This window comes from Astyanax mexicanus, chromosome 24 (assembly GCF_023375975.1).
Source record: "Astyanax mexicanus isolate ESR-SI-001 chromosome 24, AstMex3_surface, whole genome shotgun sequence".
NCBI classification, from domain to species: Eukaryota; Metazoa; Chordata; class Actinopteri; order Characiformes; family Acestrorhamphidae; genus Astyanax; species Astyanax mexicanus.
Window position 1 is genome coordinate 13,260,213 of NC_064431.1, and position 17,413 is coordinate 13,277,625.

At 35.9% G+C, this 17,413-nt stretch overlaps 1 protein-coding gene across 1 annotated transcript; it reads left to right on the forward strand.

The window, feature by feature from the left end:
- Window positions 1–1,653: 1,653 nt before the first annotated feature.
- On the forward strand, window positions 1,654–13,673 carry pmela (premelanosome protein a). Its single transcript, XM_007229644.3, has 12 exons — window positions 1,654–1,786; window positions 4,578–4,673; window positions 4,979–5,125; window positions 5,651–5,791; window positions 5,950–6,111; window positions 6,782–7,096; window positions 7,766–8,569; window positions 8,990–9,172; window positions 9,734–9,836; window positions 10,211–10,416; window positions 11,584–11,674; window positions 12,970–13,673. Exons 1-12 carry the CDS (start codon window positions 1,732–1,734, stop codon window positions 13,118–13,120), a joined length of 2,454 nt encoding a protein of 817 aa, XP_007229706.3. The 5' UTR covers window positions 1,654–1,731; the 3' UTR covers window positions 13,121–13,673.
- Window positions 13,674–17,413: the final 3,740 nt, after the last annotated feature.

Consider the following 17,413-nt stretch of genomic DNA (forward strand, 5'->3'; position numbering starts at 1 on the left):
CCGCAGCATTCTGACATACAGCACTTTTAGACGTTGCTCCCAACAGGCTTACAATGCTAGTGATAGGGGCATAGTGTTTCCCATGCAAAGAAATCGCTATTTTACACCATTAACAAGCTAAATGTAGCTCCACATAACACTGGCATCAGAACTAAAGTTGTTTATTTTACAAATCATAAGTATAAAGCAGCATATTCTGGTTTAACACTTTTTTGATAGTTCTGATGTCAAAAAAGTAAAAAATAAAGAAAACATCCAGTATTTCAGTATTTCTTCTGGAAGAGTGTTAAGGTCTGCACTAACAGCCTCTATACTATTCTGAAAAGGTTTTAAACTAAATGTTGGAACATTGCTGTGAGGAAGAGTGGATTCTGGGTTGTACATTGCATATTGGTACTAGATGGGACCCATGTCATGTTGAGGTGTATTGATGGGGTTTGTAACCCACTTAGCCCATGTTCCACTCATGTAAGCCCCACATGAGCATGGATTATGGTTGGCTGGGGTGAGTTTCACAAAAATGGCTAAAGAAGTGTCTACCCAGCTAACAGGGACCATTCCCACAACTTTTGGCTAACATTTTCTTAAATTTAACCCAATGTAAAGAGAAAACATTCGCACAATAAGGTCATGGAATGTTCTTAAATTGCTGCACAACCTTGTTCAAAGGTCCCCCAATATTAGGAGAAAATGTTCCCACAATAACAATTATACAACTTTCTTAATGTTACACAACATAGTTTTAATTCCCCTAATGTTAGGAGAAAACATCTTTACAACAATGATCACAGAACTTTTTCAAATTATTGCACAACCCTAATCAAAGATCCCCCAATATTAGAAGAAAATGTTCCCACAATGACATTCGTTGGGCGCTCTAAAAACTTACACAAACGTTCCCACAACAACAATCATGAAATGTTCTAAAATTGTAGGACAAGCTTGTTCAAATTTCCCCAATGTTGCCACAATAACGTTTATGAAATTATATAAAATGTTCTACAAATTGGTTCAAAGTTCCTTCAGTGTTAGGGGAAAATGCCCCCACACTGACGTTCATAGAACATTGTAACATTGTAAAAAGGTGTACAACCTCATTAAAATTTCACCAATGTTGGCACGATAACGTTTATAGAATGTTCTAAAAATGTAGTACAACTTTGTCCAAAGTTCCCCCAGTGTTAGGAGAAAACAGAAAACATCCCCATAGTAATGATCATAAAACATTGTAAAACGTTGCAGAACCTTGTTCAAATTTCACCAAATGTTGCCACAATAATGTTTATGTAACGTTCTAAAAAAAAAAAAAAAAATTTAGGGAAACGTTCTAAGAACATAATTTGTTAGCTGGGAATAGGAGCCCTGAGAGTGCCCAGTATACTCTGAGGGTATACCTGAGCAGCCACACACTATCACTCCAACATTACCAGGCTGTTTAAAATCCTGCTTTTCCTCACATTTAATTCAGGAGTCAGTCCTGATCCGATCCACTCTTAATTTAATACCAGCTGCTAATAATTATGAGAGGATTTATAATAATGTAAAACCTCAGTGATTAGCTTGATTCCTCAGGACGTGGGTGGAGCCTGGCATGATGTCAGAGCTGGCAGCGCTGCGGCTGGTTAAGAGGCTGAGGCTGATTTAAGAAGGTTTGGCACACCTCAGGGCTCCAGAGTCGGGGTAGTGGACGGGGGGACTGCAGTGTTGTTGGGTGGGGGTCTGGCTGAGAAAATGAAGTCCACTCTCACAGTTCTGGCTCTGATTCTGTCTTCAGCTGCTATCGCAAGTAAGTATATAGACTTATATAAAAATATTAATTGTGTAAAATGTTAAATTTTAATTTCTTATGGATTAAGGATATAATATTAAGTTCTTGGAAAGTTCTTTATAAAAATCAAAAGGGCATCTGGCACCAATAAGTACCTTATTCTAGTGTAGTAGATGATACATTACTATTGGTAAATTATTATATAAGTTGTTAAATTAGATGTATTAATTGCTTTCGAAAATAATAAAAATTATTAACTCTCCAGTTGTTTTTGAAAAAACAAACAACGTAGACATGAGGTTAATTTTGTAAAATATTATTTATCATTGTATTAAATGTTCATCAATTACAGCTCTTCTACTGTAATGTTGGCATAGAACCATTGTATTACACTTGTATAGTAGTTAATCAAATATTAAAAGGTTAACACTTGCTTTGAATAAAAAACAGTATTATAAAGAACTGTCTACATATATGTATATATACATATAGGAGTTTTTGTATTTTTGTAAAATATTAAAAATGAAGGTTCTTATTGATTAATGACATAATATATTAATAATAAATCACTTAAAAAGTTATACAATGACTCAAAGTAACAGTGTTATAAAGAACCATTCACATTTATATATATTTTTTTTTGTTGGGGGGGGGGGGGGTGCAATAAATGTTAAGATTCCTATTGATTACTGACACAATAAAAAGCTTCAGGGTTTCTTTTAAAAAAAAAAAGGTTTCATAATGGTTCCTGGCTGCTAGATAAACCTCTATTTATTACAGAACATAGTATATATTTAAGTGTTCTCTACCATCTTAAATCTAAAGAACCATCAATAGAAACGTTATTTAGAAAGTTCAGGGTTTTGCAGTTTTGGGACAAACAGTTTTTTACATTTCAGAAAGGTTCTTTATATATTTACAGTCTCATAAAAAAACAGGACATTAAGTGTGGTCCTTCTATTCTGTTTCTGGAATAAATTGATATAGAACATTCCCATTTATTTATTGGAGGATATTTTTTACTTTAAAATGAAAATACTTTCAGTCATGAATTGAAATGTTCCTTTAAGAATAAAAATGGTTCTGCTTTGGCAAATTGACATATAATTTTTTATTATGTGGAAATTCATTAAGCAATAAATGGTTCTTCATACCTGAAATTTCATTTACTAAAGCTATTTAAATACTTATTCCTGTGACATTTAGTTCCATGTTATTTTCTGTGGCAAATTGGCATAGAAGATTTCAAATGTTCTTAACTTAAATAAAAAAAAAAAAATCTATTTTACAGAACCATCTATTAAAAGGTTAAAAAGCTAAGAGAGTGTTTTTGTAGATTTGCAGAATTGTTCAAAATAGTTCTTTTTACTTCATACAGTCTAGTTTGCACAATCAGGGCATTAAAGAATCATCCCCGGATTAAAATAACTGTGTTTTTTATGTGTTTCTGGGACATATTGGTAAAGAATCTTTACATTGTTTGGAGAATCTTTAAACCACAGAATGGCTCTTCATACCTGTAATTATCAGGGAACACTTTACAATAAGGGTCCATAAGATAACAGTACTAATTATCAAATAATGAATATGTTACTAATAAGTTAACATTAATAATCAGTACAAATTGTTTAACAAATATCTCAATTTATTATGAATTACCAGTATTTACAATATTCGTAAGCATTAATAATTAGTAATGTTTAAAATGAATTATTGTAAGAATTAAATGTTAATAAATGTTTTCTAATGGTTCCTTTTTATGATGAGTTTTTTGCTTTAAAATCATTAAAAATTAAAATCCAATTGACTAAAAATGTTATTTAAAAAGTTTCTCAAAAAACAAAAAAGTGGTTCTGCTTTGGGATTTGGTTTTATGTTACGTTCTGGGAAAAAAAATCTACAGAGCTTTTCCTATTTATAGAGGTTCTTCAAACTTCAAATACAGTTTTACAGCACCATCAATTAAAAGGTTCCTTAAGGAACCAGACATGGTTCTTAAACTATGGTTGGTTCTGGGACACATTTGTATTGATTGAGATGTTCTTCACATATTAAAAAGGTTATTTACACTCATGTTGTATAAATAGTACTATACTATACAGTATTATAAAGAACCATATATTGAGAAGAAGTTCTTTAAAGAACCAACACCAGATCTCCTCCTGTACTGTATTTTTGGCCCCTTTATATGGGAAAAATGTATTAATTAATATATAATAATAATATTATATATTATATATTAAGTGACACTCCAAACACTTGTAAACACACACACACACACACACACACTGCAGTGGATGAGCTGGTTGGTGTCTGAGCTCCACAGGGTCGTTCCTCATTCCTGAAGATGGGATTATGGCGGGCTGCACTCAGCTGAGAGTCATGTGAAAAGGATTGGGGGGATTGAGAGGGGTGTGTGACTCCCACTGCCAGGAACTCCACATCCCCCAGTACAGGATTCAGCTCGTCCCAGTCTGACCAGCACTCCCTCCATTCCCACACCCAGTATTGCATTTACTGCATGTATTCCATTCACACATTCATAATAATAAAAATGAAGACATAAAAGTATTTGAAATCTGATGCTGCCGCCCCCATGTTTTACAGGTATAATACAGCAGTACTACTCTAAGTTGCAAATAAGTAGAAATTTAATTAAGAAAACTACAGGAAAAGATTTGGAAAACAGAAGACAATCATGTATCAGAAATTTAAACAACATAATTTGAATAAAATTAAAAGATAATATGTCAATCTTGGTGGTGTTAGTGCTGCAATTTCTTATTGTCATTTTTATTTTATTTTTCAGCTTCAAGAACACGATTCACTCGATATCGCTCATGGAATTCCCGGATGTACCCAGTATGGAGAGATGGTGATCCCAGATATAGAGACTGCTGGAAAGGTATAGACTCTATCAATGTACATCATTAATGTATGTATGTGTTAAATACTACACTATACACTATACTCCTACACTATATACAAAATGCTACTAAATGCTACAAAGAAGAATCATGTAGTTTTAGGTATTAAGTAGAAGTTAACATATAATTTTACTTAGATGATACTAAATACCACTACAAATATACTGGTTTACTATATTTTTTTAGAAAGCTATGAGAAAGGTGCATGTTGAATATTTAACCATAAAAAAATTAAAGTGAAAGCTGATTGGTTCACATATATTCCATTTATGTGATGTTTCAGGTGGAGAAGTAACGTTTGATATCAGGAACGATGCTCCGACGCTGACAGGATCCAGAACAACTTTCAACATTGATGTTCGGCCTCCACAGAACCAGACCGTGCTGCCGGACGGTCAGGTGGTGTGGGCCAGGAACTGCACTGTTAACGGTCAGAATTCTAATTCCACCTACAGTTATGAAACATTTTTATGATAATTATGATGAAATTATTTGCTAAATAATGACATTTGTCAGACAAAAATCAATAAATCAGGCAAGTACTTTTTTATGATATATATATATATATATATATATATATATATATATATATATATATATATATATATATATATATTCCACATGAATTAAAACTGAACAAATTGACAGTTTATTGCCAGTTAACACCAATGCTTATTTGCAATTATTGCACTTTTTTAGACAGGGTCAGATTTTTTCATTTAATAAATAAATGTATTTGAAAACGGCTTTTATATTTACTCAGTTTACCTGATATCAAAATGTATTTGCTAATCTGAAACATGTAAGTATGATAAAAAAACATAAGAAATCTGTATGACATTTATATATAATAAAGATAATACAGCACATTATTATTCTTGCACTCTAAAGTGCTTATTAGTTGATGAGACAGTCAATTGTAAAACATTTTATTTTATTTTATTTATTTTTTTAGGGACACAGTACACTGAGGGTCAGCCTGTTTACCCAGAATTCAACACTACACAGGAATGGACAGGGGTGTTCCCTGATGGCACTCCTTTCACCACCATGTCCCCCAGAAAACCGCGCTACATCTTTGTCTGGAAGACCTGGGGTAAGAGCTTTTGCAGTTGGTATTGTTAGTTTATTATAAATTACATTTAATCTATATATATGATATAATATAGTAATGTATAATTAATATATGTTAAGGAAAATTATGCTCAATCTGTTATAAAACCACTTTTTGTTGAATTTCTTTCAATCTCTTAGGCCGTTATTGGCAGGTGGCTGATGGACCCGCATCTTCTCTCAGTATTGGCACAGATAATGTGCCCCTGGGCTCCTACAGCATGGAGGTGGTGATCTACCACTGTAGAGGAAAAGACAAGTTCATACCTCTCGGATATGCGTCCACACAGTTTTCCATCACAGGTGTGTAAACCTGAGATCATAAATAATGTATGATGTGTGATATTTATCCTTAAATATCTGGAACCCCTTTAATTGACCCAATTGTGAAGAGTAGAGACTGTCTGTGTTTAAAACTGTGACCTATTCACTATGTGCACTACTTTGGGGGTCCGCCAAAACATAGTGCTAAATTTTTAGTGCACAGTAAGAATCCCACAATGCTTCAGAATATTTAGCGCACTAACAACTTACATTGCTGTACATGGAACACCTATACTAATTTATTGTAATGTATTTTTTTATTTGAATGGTTTGAAGATTTTCATGCCCCCTCTTTAAGGAAGAATAACATTCAGATTGTGTATGTTTATGAGTTATTACTAAATGTAATGTTCCAACATCTAGTGCAAAGTCTTACCAGAAACATTGTACACTGCCGTAAAGAGTGTATAAACGGTCTAGAATGACCCTTGATTTCACAAGAGACATTAACTAAATAAGTGTCCACAAACTTTTGGACACATAAGGTCAGCTTCACCAACAGAACAAAGCTTAAACCTTGTCTGGAAAACTTCTACATAATGTAAAAAGTCCATATTGAGAAAGATTTAGTCAACAGACTGGGCTTAATCCTGGTTCCATATATCTAGAAGGCTCCAGTAACTGATCCTTTTTTCATTTTCTTCTTCAGATCAGATCCCCTTTTCCGTGTCTTTGTCCCAGATTGGCGATGTCAACCAGGCCGATCAGAACTTCATCCAGAACCGGCCGGTGTTATTTAGTGTCAGCCTCCACGACCCCAGCCAGTACCTCAGCGGCTCTGACATCACCTTCAACTGGGACTTCGGAGACAACAGCGGGACACTCATCTCTCGGGAGCCCTCTGTCGCCCACACTTACCTGTCCACCGGCTCTTTCCGGCCTCAGGTGGTTTTGACCGCTTCCATCCCGAACGGCTGTGACCCGAACCCAACTCTACCGCCTGCACCTGCTGTTGCAACCACAGGTGAGATTAAAATGATAATAATAATGATAGTGGAAATGTAAGGTGTTCAATCAGCTAAGCATGCTTTCACACAGTTTTTACTTTTGAAAGTCAGACCAAAGAAACTAAATTTGGTCAGACCAAAAGTGGTGGTCGCAGTTTGTTGCAGTGTCATCACCCATTAATAAAAAAAGAAAAATAACTGGTGTTGTTCTAATAATCCAATGCAGACATGTCCCTCAGTAATATGGGTACAACAGATTACACTGGTGATTCCTGTATCTACTGTAACTGTAGATTTACCCTTATTTAAAAACCCAAATAAATATAAATCTAAGGGAACTCTGTTATGCTCATTTTCCTGAGGGATATGTATGAGAAATAACGAGAGGGTGGGGCTACAGACTTAAAGGGGGTTTGATTCCAAAAGGGAGAATTTGGCATTACACCCAGAAAAAGAAACTCCTTGAATTGACTTGAACTTGCTGGTGTCAAAAATGATGAACCACTGATGGTAAGCATTGTGATTGCACCAGACATCCTTATTGCTCAATGGAATGCCATAAAAGCTTCTATATTTGTAATGTGGGGGTGCCCCAATGCTTTTGCCCATAAAGAGAACATTCAGATTACACCTTCCTCCGATACAATGTTTCTCTAAAAAGTTTATGACTTTGGTTTTTACAACAGGAGCTCCAGTTGTTGATCCATCTGCTGGCCCAGCTGAAGCAATGGCAGTAGACCCACCAGTTCTTTCCCCCACAGAACAGGCTGATATAGCTCTGGCGGTTCCTGGCTCAGAGGCTTCACCTGCTGCAGAGGAAGGAGTGGCTGCTTCTGTTGCTCCAGAGGCAGGTACGGACTTGGCAGTGGTGCCAGCTGAAGCAGAAGCTGAAGCAGATGCAGCCGTTGTTGCTGAAGATCCAGCCATCGAGGATGCTACTGATGCTGCCACTGGAGAAGCTACAGCTACAGCTGCCACTGTGGATGCGGAACTGGCAGCAGATGGTGTTGTTGTGATTGATGCTGCTGCCTCTGTTGCTCCCGCTGTACAAGCTGAAGAGGGCACCGTCCTTCCAGAAGCTCCAGCCGTGGACACGGATGCAGTCGCTGCAGATGCTGCAGTTGCGGTAGACGCTGAGGCTGCAGCTGCCGCAGAGGTTCCCGCAGATGCTGAGGCTGCCGCAGAGGTTCCCGCAGATGCTGAGGCTGCAGCTGCCGCAGAGGTTCCTGCAGATGCTGAAGTTCCAGCCGATGCTGAGGTTGCAGCTGCCGTTGAGGCTCCAGTTACTGCTGAGGTTCCAGCAGCTGCTGAGGCAGGCACTGTAGCTCCTGCTGCTGATGTTGTTATTACCGTTGTTGCCACAAATGCTCCAGTCGTTGAAGTGTTGCCATCAGTGGTGCCAGCAGTGGAGGGTGAGGTTGTGGAGACTGTGGAGGCCGCTGTTGCTGAAGTAGCAAATACAGAGGCTGCTGCAAATGATGCTACTGCAGGTAAGCAAGTTCTGATGCTAAACACAAATAAACAGAAACCCAAAACAGAAAGTACAAAAGAATGGGCTTAGTGCACAAAGTAACTAGTAACTAACAATAAAAATGTGGTACATAGTAACCCATACAAGAGTAGAAAGCAGACGTGAAAGCATCCAATAATAATTAAAAACATGAAACAATGGCTAACAAATTAGGATAAAAATAAAACAGAAACAGACAAGCAACAAGTAAGAGTAATAAAGAGAGGGCGGGGCTACAGATTTGAAACATGTGAGATGGGGGACCTTTCAGAATTTTGTGAAACAGAATTTCTTAGTCAGATACAAACATAAAATACAAACATAAATCGTTGATAGATGCTATTATCTATACTCTAAAAAGATCATAAATAAAATATTTTGTGTGTTTGTGTTTATTAAGCTGCAGCTGCACCCACTGTTGCTCCAGCAGTACAGAACGAAGTAGTAGCTGAAGTGGAGGCCGGAACCGAGGCAGCGCAGGTCGCTCTGGTCATTGCTAAACGACAGGCTCCAGAAATGCCAGCAGAGGGAAACTGTATGATCTACCGCTACGGCTCTTTCTCCACCACGCTGGATGTTGTTCGTGAGTAGTGCTATCTCTCTCTCTCTCTCTTTCTCCCCCCCAAAAACGAGACCACTTAAGTTTTTCTAAATGTGCTATTTATAGGTATATGTTTGAGTAAAATAAACATTGTTGTTTTATTCTATAAACTATGCACAATATTTCATTCAAATTCCAAAAACAAATATTGCGATTTCGAGCATTTATTTGCAGAAAATGAGAAATGGCTGAAATAAAAATCATGCAGAGCTTTCAGAATTTCTCAGAAAAAAAACAATATTTGGTGGAATAACCCTGTTTTTTAAATCACAGTTTTCATGCATCTTGGCATGTTCTCCTCCACCAGTCTTACACACTGCTTTTGGATAACATTGTGGCAATCAAGCAGTTAATCTTGGTTTGATGGCTTGTGACTACCCATCTTCTTCTTGATTACTGTATATTCCAGAGGTTTTCAATTTGGTAAAATCAAAGAAACTCAGCGCTCATATTTAAGTGGTCACTTATTTTTTTTCCAGAGCTGTAAATATATATATATATATGTGTGTGTTTTAAGCTGTTTTGTCTGTGGTCTTTCCTCAGAGGGAATTGAGAGTGTGGAGATTGTGGAAGTAAATAATGTTGCTGTTTTGGCTGCGGAGGTGGAGCAGAACGCTGTAGATCTTACCATCACCTGCCAGGGCAGGTCAGTAATGAACTTAATGAACCTTCATTTCATTTAATTCACAACTACTTTTTTTCCAAAATTGCAATAATATATTTGGCAAAAACATACCACTGACATAACTTTCCATTTATGGCAAATGTCTCTGAAAAGATCAAATTCAGGCAATATTAGCTTCCATTCACACACCTTTTGACAGAATTTGCTTTGATCTGACACTGTTACATCACACTTTACGTACGTAGTACGGTACAAATACACAGATTTTATGGAAGGGTAACTTTCTTAAACACATTTTCTTGCCTGTTCTGATGGAATTGTGTCAAATGTGTTATTAATAACCACTGTAAAGTAATTAATTTACTGTTCTGATTATTTCTGCTTTTGGTCTTCAGTCTGCCCAACGAGGTGTGCACCGTGATCTCGGATGCGGACTGTGCCAGCCCAGTACAGACAGTGTGTAACACTGTAACTCCAACCAACGAGTGTCAGATGATCCTCCGCCAGTTCTTTAACGACTCAGGAACCTTCTGCATTAATGTTTCTCTCACTAATGATGTCAGTTTTGCTGTTACCAGTGCAAGAGTCAGCGTGACTGTAGGTATGTTGAAATACGGCAACGGAAACATAGTATGGCTTCAGCTTTACGGTCTTTAACAGTCCGTTTATGAATATGAGCAAGCCTTAGACCCAATCCCATTTCACGCCTTGGCCCTCCTACCCCACTTCACAACTAGAAATAGTGTCCTGACTCGAGACATAGGGTAAGTGTTAGTGGTGTATGGCACTTCAAACTAAGATTTTTCAAAGGCACACTCCAAACAAGGGGCAATGAGAAATCACTGGAAAGAGTGGAATGTGTTGTGCTAGTAGCACGTCTCTATTCCCTGTATCAAGTTAAAGGATGCAATAGCAGTCACTAAGTCTGCTCTATTTAAGGTGGAAAGGAATAGTTGGGAGAAAAAGCTAGCAAGTTGCTACTGAGAAATTATGGTGAATTATTGAATTTTTTGGTCAGGTTGCTAAACTTCACCCTTCCTTTGCTATCACAACAGACTTTTTTTGTTTATTGATCATTTTGATGACTTATTGAGTTTTTGAAGGGCTGTCCCATTTTTTATTGGTAAGGTTTGACCAACTTCTCCTTTAAGGAGGGGGGGGGATTTAGAAACAATGGCTGGAGTAAAAATGAGAAATGGGATGAAGGGAGAAGGTGGAGGTGGATCAGGGCCAATCAGAGTCTTTTCCACTTCCTATGCAAAGCTTTGCCATGGTGAAGTGAGAGCATCAGCATTCAGGAAGTCGTGGAACACTGAACATAAAAGATGTCAACCTCACTATTACGTCATCATTGGAGGCAGAGTTATGGATGCAAAAGAGCAGAATTTTTTAACCCCTAGTGTGTGTATTTGGTTTGAAACAGCAGAAATGTTATTTATTGGAATAAAAGACTTATTTATTAATAAACCATTTGGAATTATTATGTACACTATTTATCCAGAACTCTTATATGTGAATTATGTGACATGAGTAGGAGAACATAGTGTTTTACCCATCAGAAGAAATGTACTATTAGTATAGAGTAGTGTGCTGGCCCAGACAGGGAATTGAACTGTAGTCTAGCATGGTGATAAGAGGTGGTGGCTTCGTCACACCAACCATTAAAAAAAACATTACTCATTTTCACCAGCTGGCTCATATTTATTACCAGAATATGCATACTGTATGTATAATCATTCTTAATATTTTTTTATATTTTTTATTGTAGATTCCGGTTCCACTGCTGGAGGTACAGCTACAGCTATACTCGGTGTGCTCGTCCTTGTCTGTGTTGTAGGTGGCATTGCATTGGCGTACAGGTGAGTTGTTCAGTCATAATGTGGAATAAACCTCTTTCATAATGAAACATGTACAGTTAAAATGCACTGCATGAGGTATACTAACCTGAGAAATATAACCATTATTATATTGTTCTGACCTTACTTAGTCTCTGAAAAAAATAATGAAAGAATTAAGAATTAAAGGCTGCATTTGTGAAAGAACTGAAGATAATCCACTTTGTACAGCAGTATTTTCTGTATTGCAAAACTCAAAACGCTCTAATCATGTGACTCCATATGATTCAGTGAATGTATTTCTAACAATGGGTATAATTCCTAAAAAGCTAATCTGTATTAATTATATATAACCTTGTTATACAGTAACTGCAGGGTTGGACTTTAACCTGTTTTGTTTAAGATCGACCATTCTATTACACACTGATGATCAGCCTTAACATTTAAACCACTGCCTGGTGATTTTTATATAAATATAACGAGTACCATAACAGCTCGCTCGGAGGAAAGCGCAGTGATTCGGTTCTGATACATCAGCTTAACCTTGTGCTAATTGGCATCACTCAGGTATGATGACATCAGGAGTGATAAGGGGAAAGATCAGCATCTTCCCACCTAAAGAGAGCAAGGCCAATTGTGCTCTCTCAGGGCTCCGGTAGCTGATGGCAAGTGCATGCCCAGGATTCAAACCAACGATTCTCCAAATCATAGTGGCAGAACTTAGCCCACTGGACCACTTGGCGCCCGTCTAATGTATATATATATATATATACATTAGACGGGCGCCAAGTGGTCCATATATACGCACATATATATATATATATATATATATATATATATACTATGATATATACCACTATGATTGGGAGAATCATGGACCACTTAGCGCCGTCTATATATATGTGTGTATATATGTGTATATGTGTATATGTATATGTGGTCCATATATATGTGTGTATATATGGACCACTTGGCACCCCGTCTAAGCTGATGTATCAGAGTGAGCTGTTATGCTACTCGGTAATGCTGCATCAGCAGCAGTTCGAAAAGAGGTGGTGTCTGACTTCACATGTGTCGGAGGAGGCATGTGCTAGTCTTCACCCTCCTGGTGTTAGGGCATTATTAATGATAGGGAATATACAGCTGAGTTGCAGCTAAATGTACAATTACACTAGCTAATTTGGCAAATTGGCTATTAGAGCTTCATTGTTAGCTTTGACCTACACAATTTTAAGCATGTGTTTTTCATGTTTTGGCTGAAAAACACCGAAGAGCTACTCTCCTTAATGCTAACCTATCAATTATCTGTTAAATCCCAGGCGATTTAAACCGTACCAGACTCTGAGGGAAGACTCGGACAGCAGTTCAGAGAGCTCTGGCTGGACCTCGGTGCCGATGCTCCTGTGGAACATTCTGAGCCGGCAGTCAAGTGGCGAGAGCCGTCCGCTGCTTCAGGGAAGAGTGGTGTAAACATCACTGCCTTAAACACACTTTCATAAATTATGGCTAGTACAAATACCGCATATGAGGAACCAACGTCACAGTGAGGACCTTCCCATTACAGTCAGTACCACACTGTGTTAGAACATTCCTACAGAAATAGATAAATAATACATTAAAGCTATTCATGTTGCTGAGCAGGGCTACCAAAAACATTCAGACACATTTAGAGAACATTCCAGAACCAAACACATACAGAATTGTATAGAAAACACATCAATAATGTCATTTAATGTCATTTTCTTTTTAATATATTGATACTGACTTGAAATAAATAAATAAATGAAACTTTCTGTGTTGCTGTACCACCTTAAACTGATGATATACAGCTTGTTTTACATTTTGTTTTAGATAAATAAGTTATTAACTGACGCAGATCATGTACTGTAGAATTAACACACTCTGTGTTCGCTGATTCTGATATAGATGATATAATATCTGTCAAAAATCATTGTTTTTGTGCTTTATGTCTCTGGATGACTTTTCACTGAAAGCTTATCATCAAATAAATATTTAAAAAAGATAGTTTTTCTGTTTTATGCTTATTTTAAACAATTTTCCTCATATTTTACCGTTTAATTGTGTTTTAAAGAGGAAAGCTCTACATTTTCTAAAAGCATTTGAATGTTTTCTGGGGACAGTAAACAATGTAGCACACAGGATGTGATGTAAGAACTGTAGTTTTTCAGCAAAGCTGGACCTGGCCTTAATAACACTGGTGCTTTGAGCAGCTTAGTGACATGGCTAATTTAACATATTTAGGATATGTTTGAGCTCAAAAACCAACCTGTACAGCACCCAAGCAAGGAGAACTTGGTTTGGAATGTCAGTAATTCTGACATTTTTAAATAATATATTTTTGTATGACTGAAATGGTTCATTTGATTATTATTTTTTCATAATTTCTACATAATTTAATAGTTAAGATGTTGATAAACTCACTAATACTCTGTTTTAAAAGAGAATCCATTCAGAGTGAAGGGCTACAAATAGGGAGCGTTGTGAGGCAAAATGGTCTCTGATTAAAGCTATTTTGTCACTATTTTACTATTTTGTTTTATCATCTATATAAAATGTACATTAGTACTACAGAATTTTCTATCTTAGAGGCCTTGAAAGGTCAATGGCTCAGCTGTATAAACTCTAAATGATAAATACAGGCAGTATGGGTGGAGGCAGTGTGTAATTACACTCTTTATGTGTATCCACAGCATGGCTATTTGGAAACATGTATGAATGGTAGCTTTAAACATACTCATTAGAGTAAATTACTGTACTAAGGTTGAGTCTGTTTGGAATAAATATTAATCAAGATATTATAGGAATCTTTATATACTAATGGACAACACTGCAAAACACTTTTCACTCATCACATCTGGAAATTTACCTAGAACAAAAAACATGCTTTCTTTATACGGTGATTGTGATATCACAATTAATAATACAATTTGTAATTGGTCTATTTTTTTTACATCACCTCTTTCCTACATAGACTTGTTCAATTCCACAAGCAGATCACGTGATTTACTGATTAGATAAAGTATGTGCTGGATAGGAACTGGGAGTACTGTCATTCCTCACACACACAATAATCAGCATTATTTTTTTATTTATATTTATTTTATTGTTGGCTAAAGATTACAGGACATTATATAGACTTTTGGACTGTACTAAATTTTAAACAAATGTTTGTCCATATTTTTTTTGCTGATATACTTTAATGACTTATGTGATAATAATAATAATAATAATAATAATAATAATAATAATAATAATAACTAGTAAAAATAAGCCCTTGTGTAATTAAATGATTTTTAAAATAAACAGAAGAAAAAAAAGATAGCAGGACTACAATAGTAAATTGATTATTGAAATACATAAATCTATTTATCTTAATCTATATTTAGCAGGTCTTTTATGCACACAGGGTAGGATTTAGCACGTATTTCCAGCCTAAAACCACAATCTAATGTAGATTTTTTGCTGTATCACTAATACAGATAGCGAAATAAAACTGACAAGTAGATGATAACAAAAAATATATATATTACCAAAAATAAAAATAAAAGGACATGAATTTGTAATTCCATAATGTAATTGTGTGAGGAGAAATATTATGTTTGTATAACATCTTCCAATACAATAGAATTTGACTATGAAAAGACGCTACCCTGATAGCAAACTTACTCTGGTCCTAATCTGGCCCAGACGAGTCACAATATCTGTAACAAATCTGGCAGATGAATTTGGCCTGGTTTATTTTAGCACAACGGGCCCAAACCGGCACAGATGTGTTTTGCACATCTGATTTGAATTTGGGCCAGAACTGGCACGGCTCTAAACTCTAAATTTAATTACATTTGTCCCAGATTTGTCTCAGATCTATGACTCATTTTAATATCTGGTCCAAATCAGCACAGACTCATTTACAGTTACATCTTTATACCCAAAGCGTATATGGTCCAAAACCTATAGCCTTACTTTTAAATGTTCTCTCATAAAAACTATATTTTAACATATATTAACAATATTATTTTAGTTACCCTTCCTACAACCACTCAAAATACAGTTTTCATACTTACTCTCTTTACAGAGACATACAGGCATGAACATAAACACAAAAACAACAAGTGTTCGAGTTGAATTTTAAATTTTATTCTGTAGTTGAAAATACAAGCTTTAGTATATAGTATATGCAACAAGAAGACTATTAGAAATATTGTGGTATGTATAGATTTGCATATTTAAATTTTTTTGCCATTGTTTCCATGTCACACGTTTCAGGCCACGACTCTGATGGCTGCCAGATATGCATCTTAAAAAAGAAAATTAGTAGTTTTAATTATTTTCAATACTCAACAAATATGTGTTATTAAACCACAAGCCGTTGTAGGTAACCAGGTTTAAATGAACAGAAATATATATTAGGTTTTGTTACATTGATCATTGGATATTCTACCCAAAATGCATTTGTATGATATAATACAATCTTGAAATAGGGAATGACATTTAAAATTAAACTGTATTTACAGCTGAACTAAGCCTGCATAGTGAGACAATACCATGACATAGAACATAATATAAATTCATGAATAAACTTGACCGCACTCAAATGATAAACATTTTCTAAGTTGTTTTTTGTATGTGATGTTTACAGCCCCCAGTTGCAACAGTATGTCAAATGTAAATAATGTATTCTTGGAAATAATTTGAATTGTTACAAAACTCAAAAAAAAAAAAAGAACAAAATGTAACAGGCACTTAAGGTGACAGATCAAATTTACCTATACACTCACAGTAACTTGGGCCACTTCTATAACTGTGGAGGTTAAGTGAATAACACTAATTCTGCTTTGGAATTTGTTCAGGATATTGAAGTTTTTTTTTAAGTCATTTAAATTAGACATTAGACATTTTAATCTTCCTGTTGTACATTATTTGTGAAGGATTTGAAAATGTGCATTTAATTAAATTATTTCTAAATAAAACCTGGGAATAACTCATCAAAATCAACATCATGTATATTAGATCCAGTACCCACACAATTATTGAAACAGGCACTGCCAAAGGTGGGAAAATCATTACTAGAAATAGTAAATTCATCCTACGTACCCAATTCTCTTAAATTGGCAGTCATTAAGCCCATTATCAAAAAGCCAAATCTGGACCCCCGCGAGCTTGCTAATTATAGACCAATTTCTAATCTTTCCTTTATAGCCAAAATCCTGCGCTTGTATCTACAAAGTAATAGTATGCATGAGGTTTTTCAATCTGGATTTAGACAAAACCATAGTACTGAAACAACTCTACTTAGAGTAACTAATGATTTACTTTCAGCTCTTGATAGGGGCAGTAATGCCATCCTTGTACTGCTAGATCTAAGTGTTGCCTTTGACACCATAGATCACGCTATTCTACTTGATAGGTTAGAAAATCTTATAGGAATTAAAGGATCAGCCCTCACCTGGTTCAGATCTTATCTGAGAGATCGATTCCAGTGTGTTTACTTAAATAACGAATGCTCTTATCAGTCTAGAGTAAAATATGGTGTCCCTCAAGGATCAATACTGGGTCCATTACTCTTTACTCTTTATATGCTACCACTGGGTAAAATTATCCGTAGGCATGGTATTAACTTTCACTGCTATGCTGATGACACGCAACTTTATATATCTGCTAAACCCAACGAGGAGCTCTGTACAAATCAAATAACAGACTGTATTAAAGACATTAAAAATTGGATGACACACAACTTTCTCTTAC

Excerpts from the sequence above, each read along its gene's own strand:
- pmela (XM_007229644.3), top strand. The coding sequence starts at position 1,732 with ATGAAGTCCACTCTCACAGTTCTGGCTCTGATTCTGTCTTCAGCTGCT. Across the intron at positions 5,126-5,650 it reads CAGGAACTGCACTGTTAACG|GGACACAGTACACTGAGGGT; the intron begins GTCAGAATTCTA and ends TTATTTTTTTAG. Across the intron at positions 11,675-12,969 it reads GGCATTGCATTGGCGTACAG|GCGATTTAAACCGTACCAGA; the intron begins GTGAGTTGTTCA and ends GTTAAATCCCAG.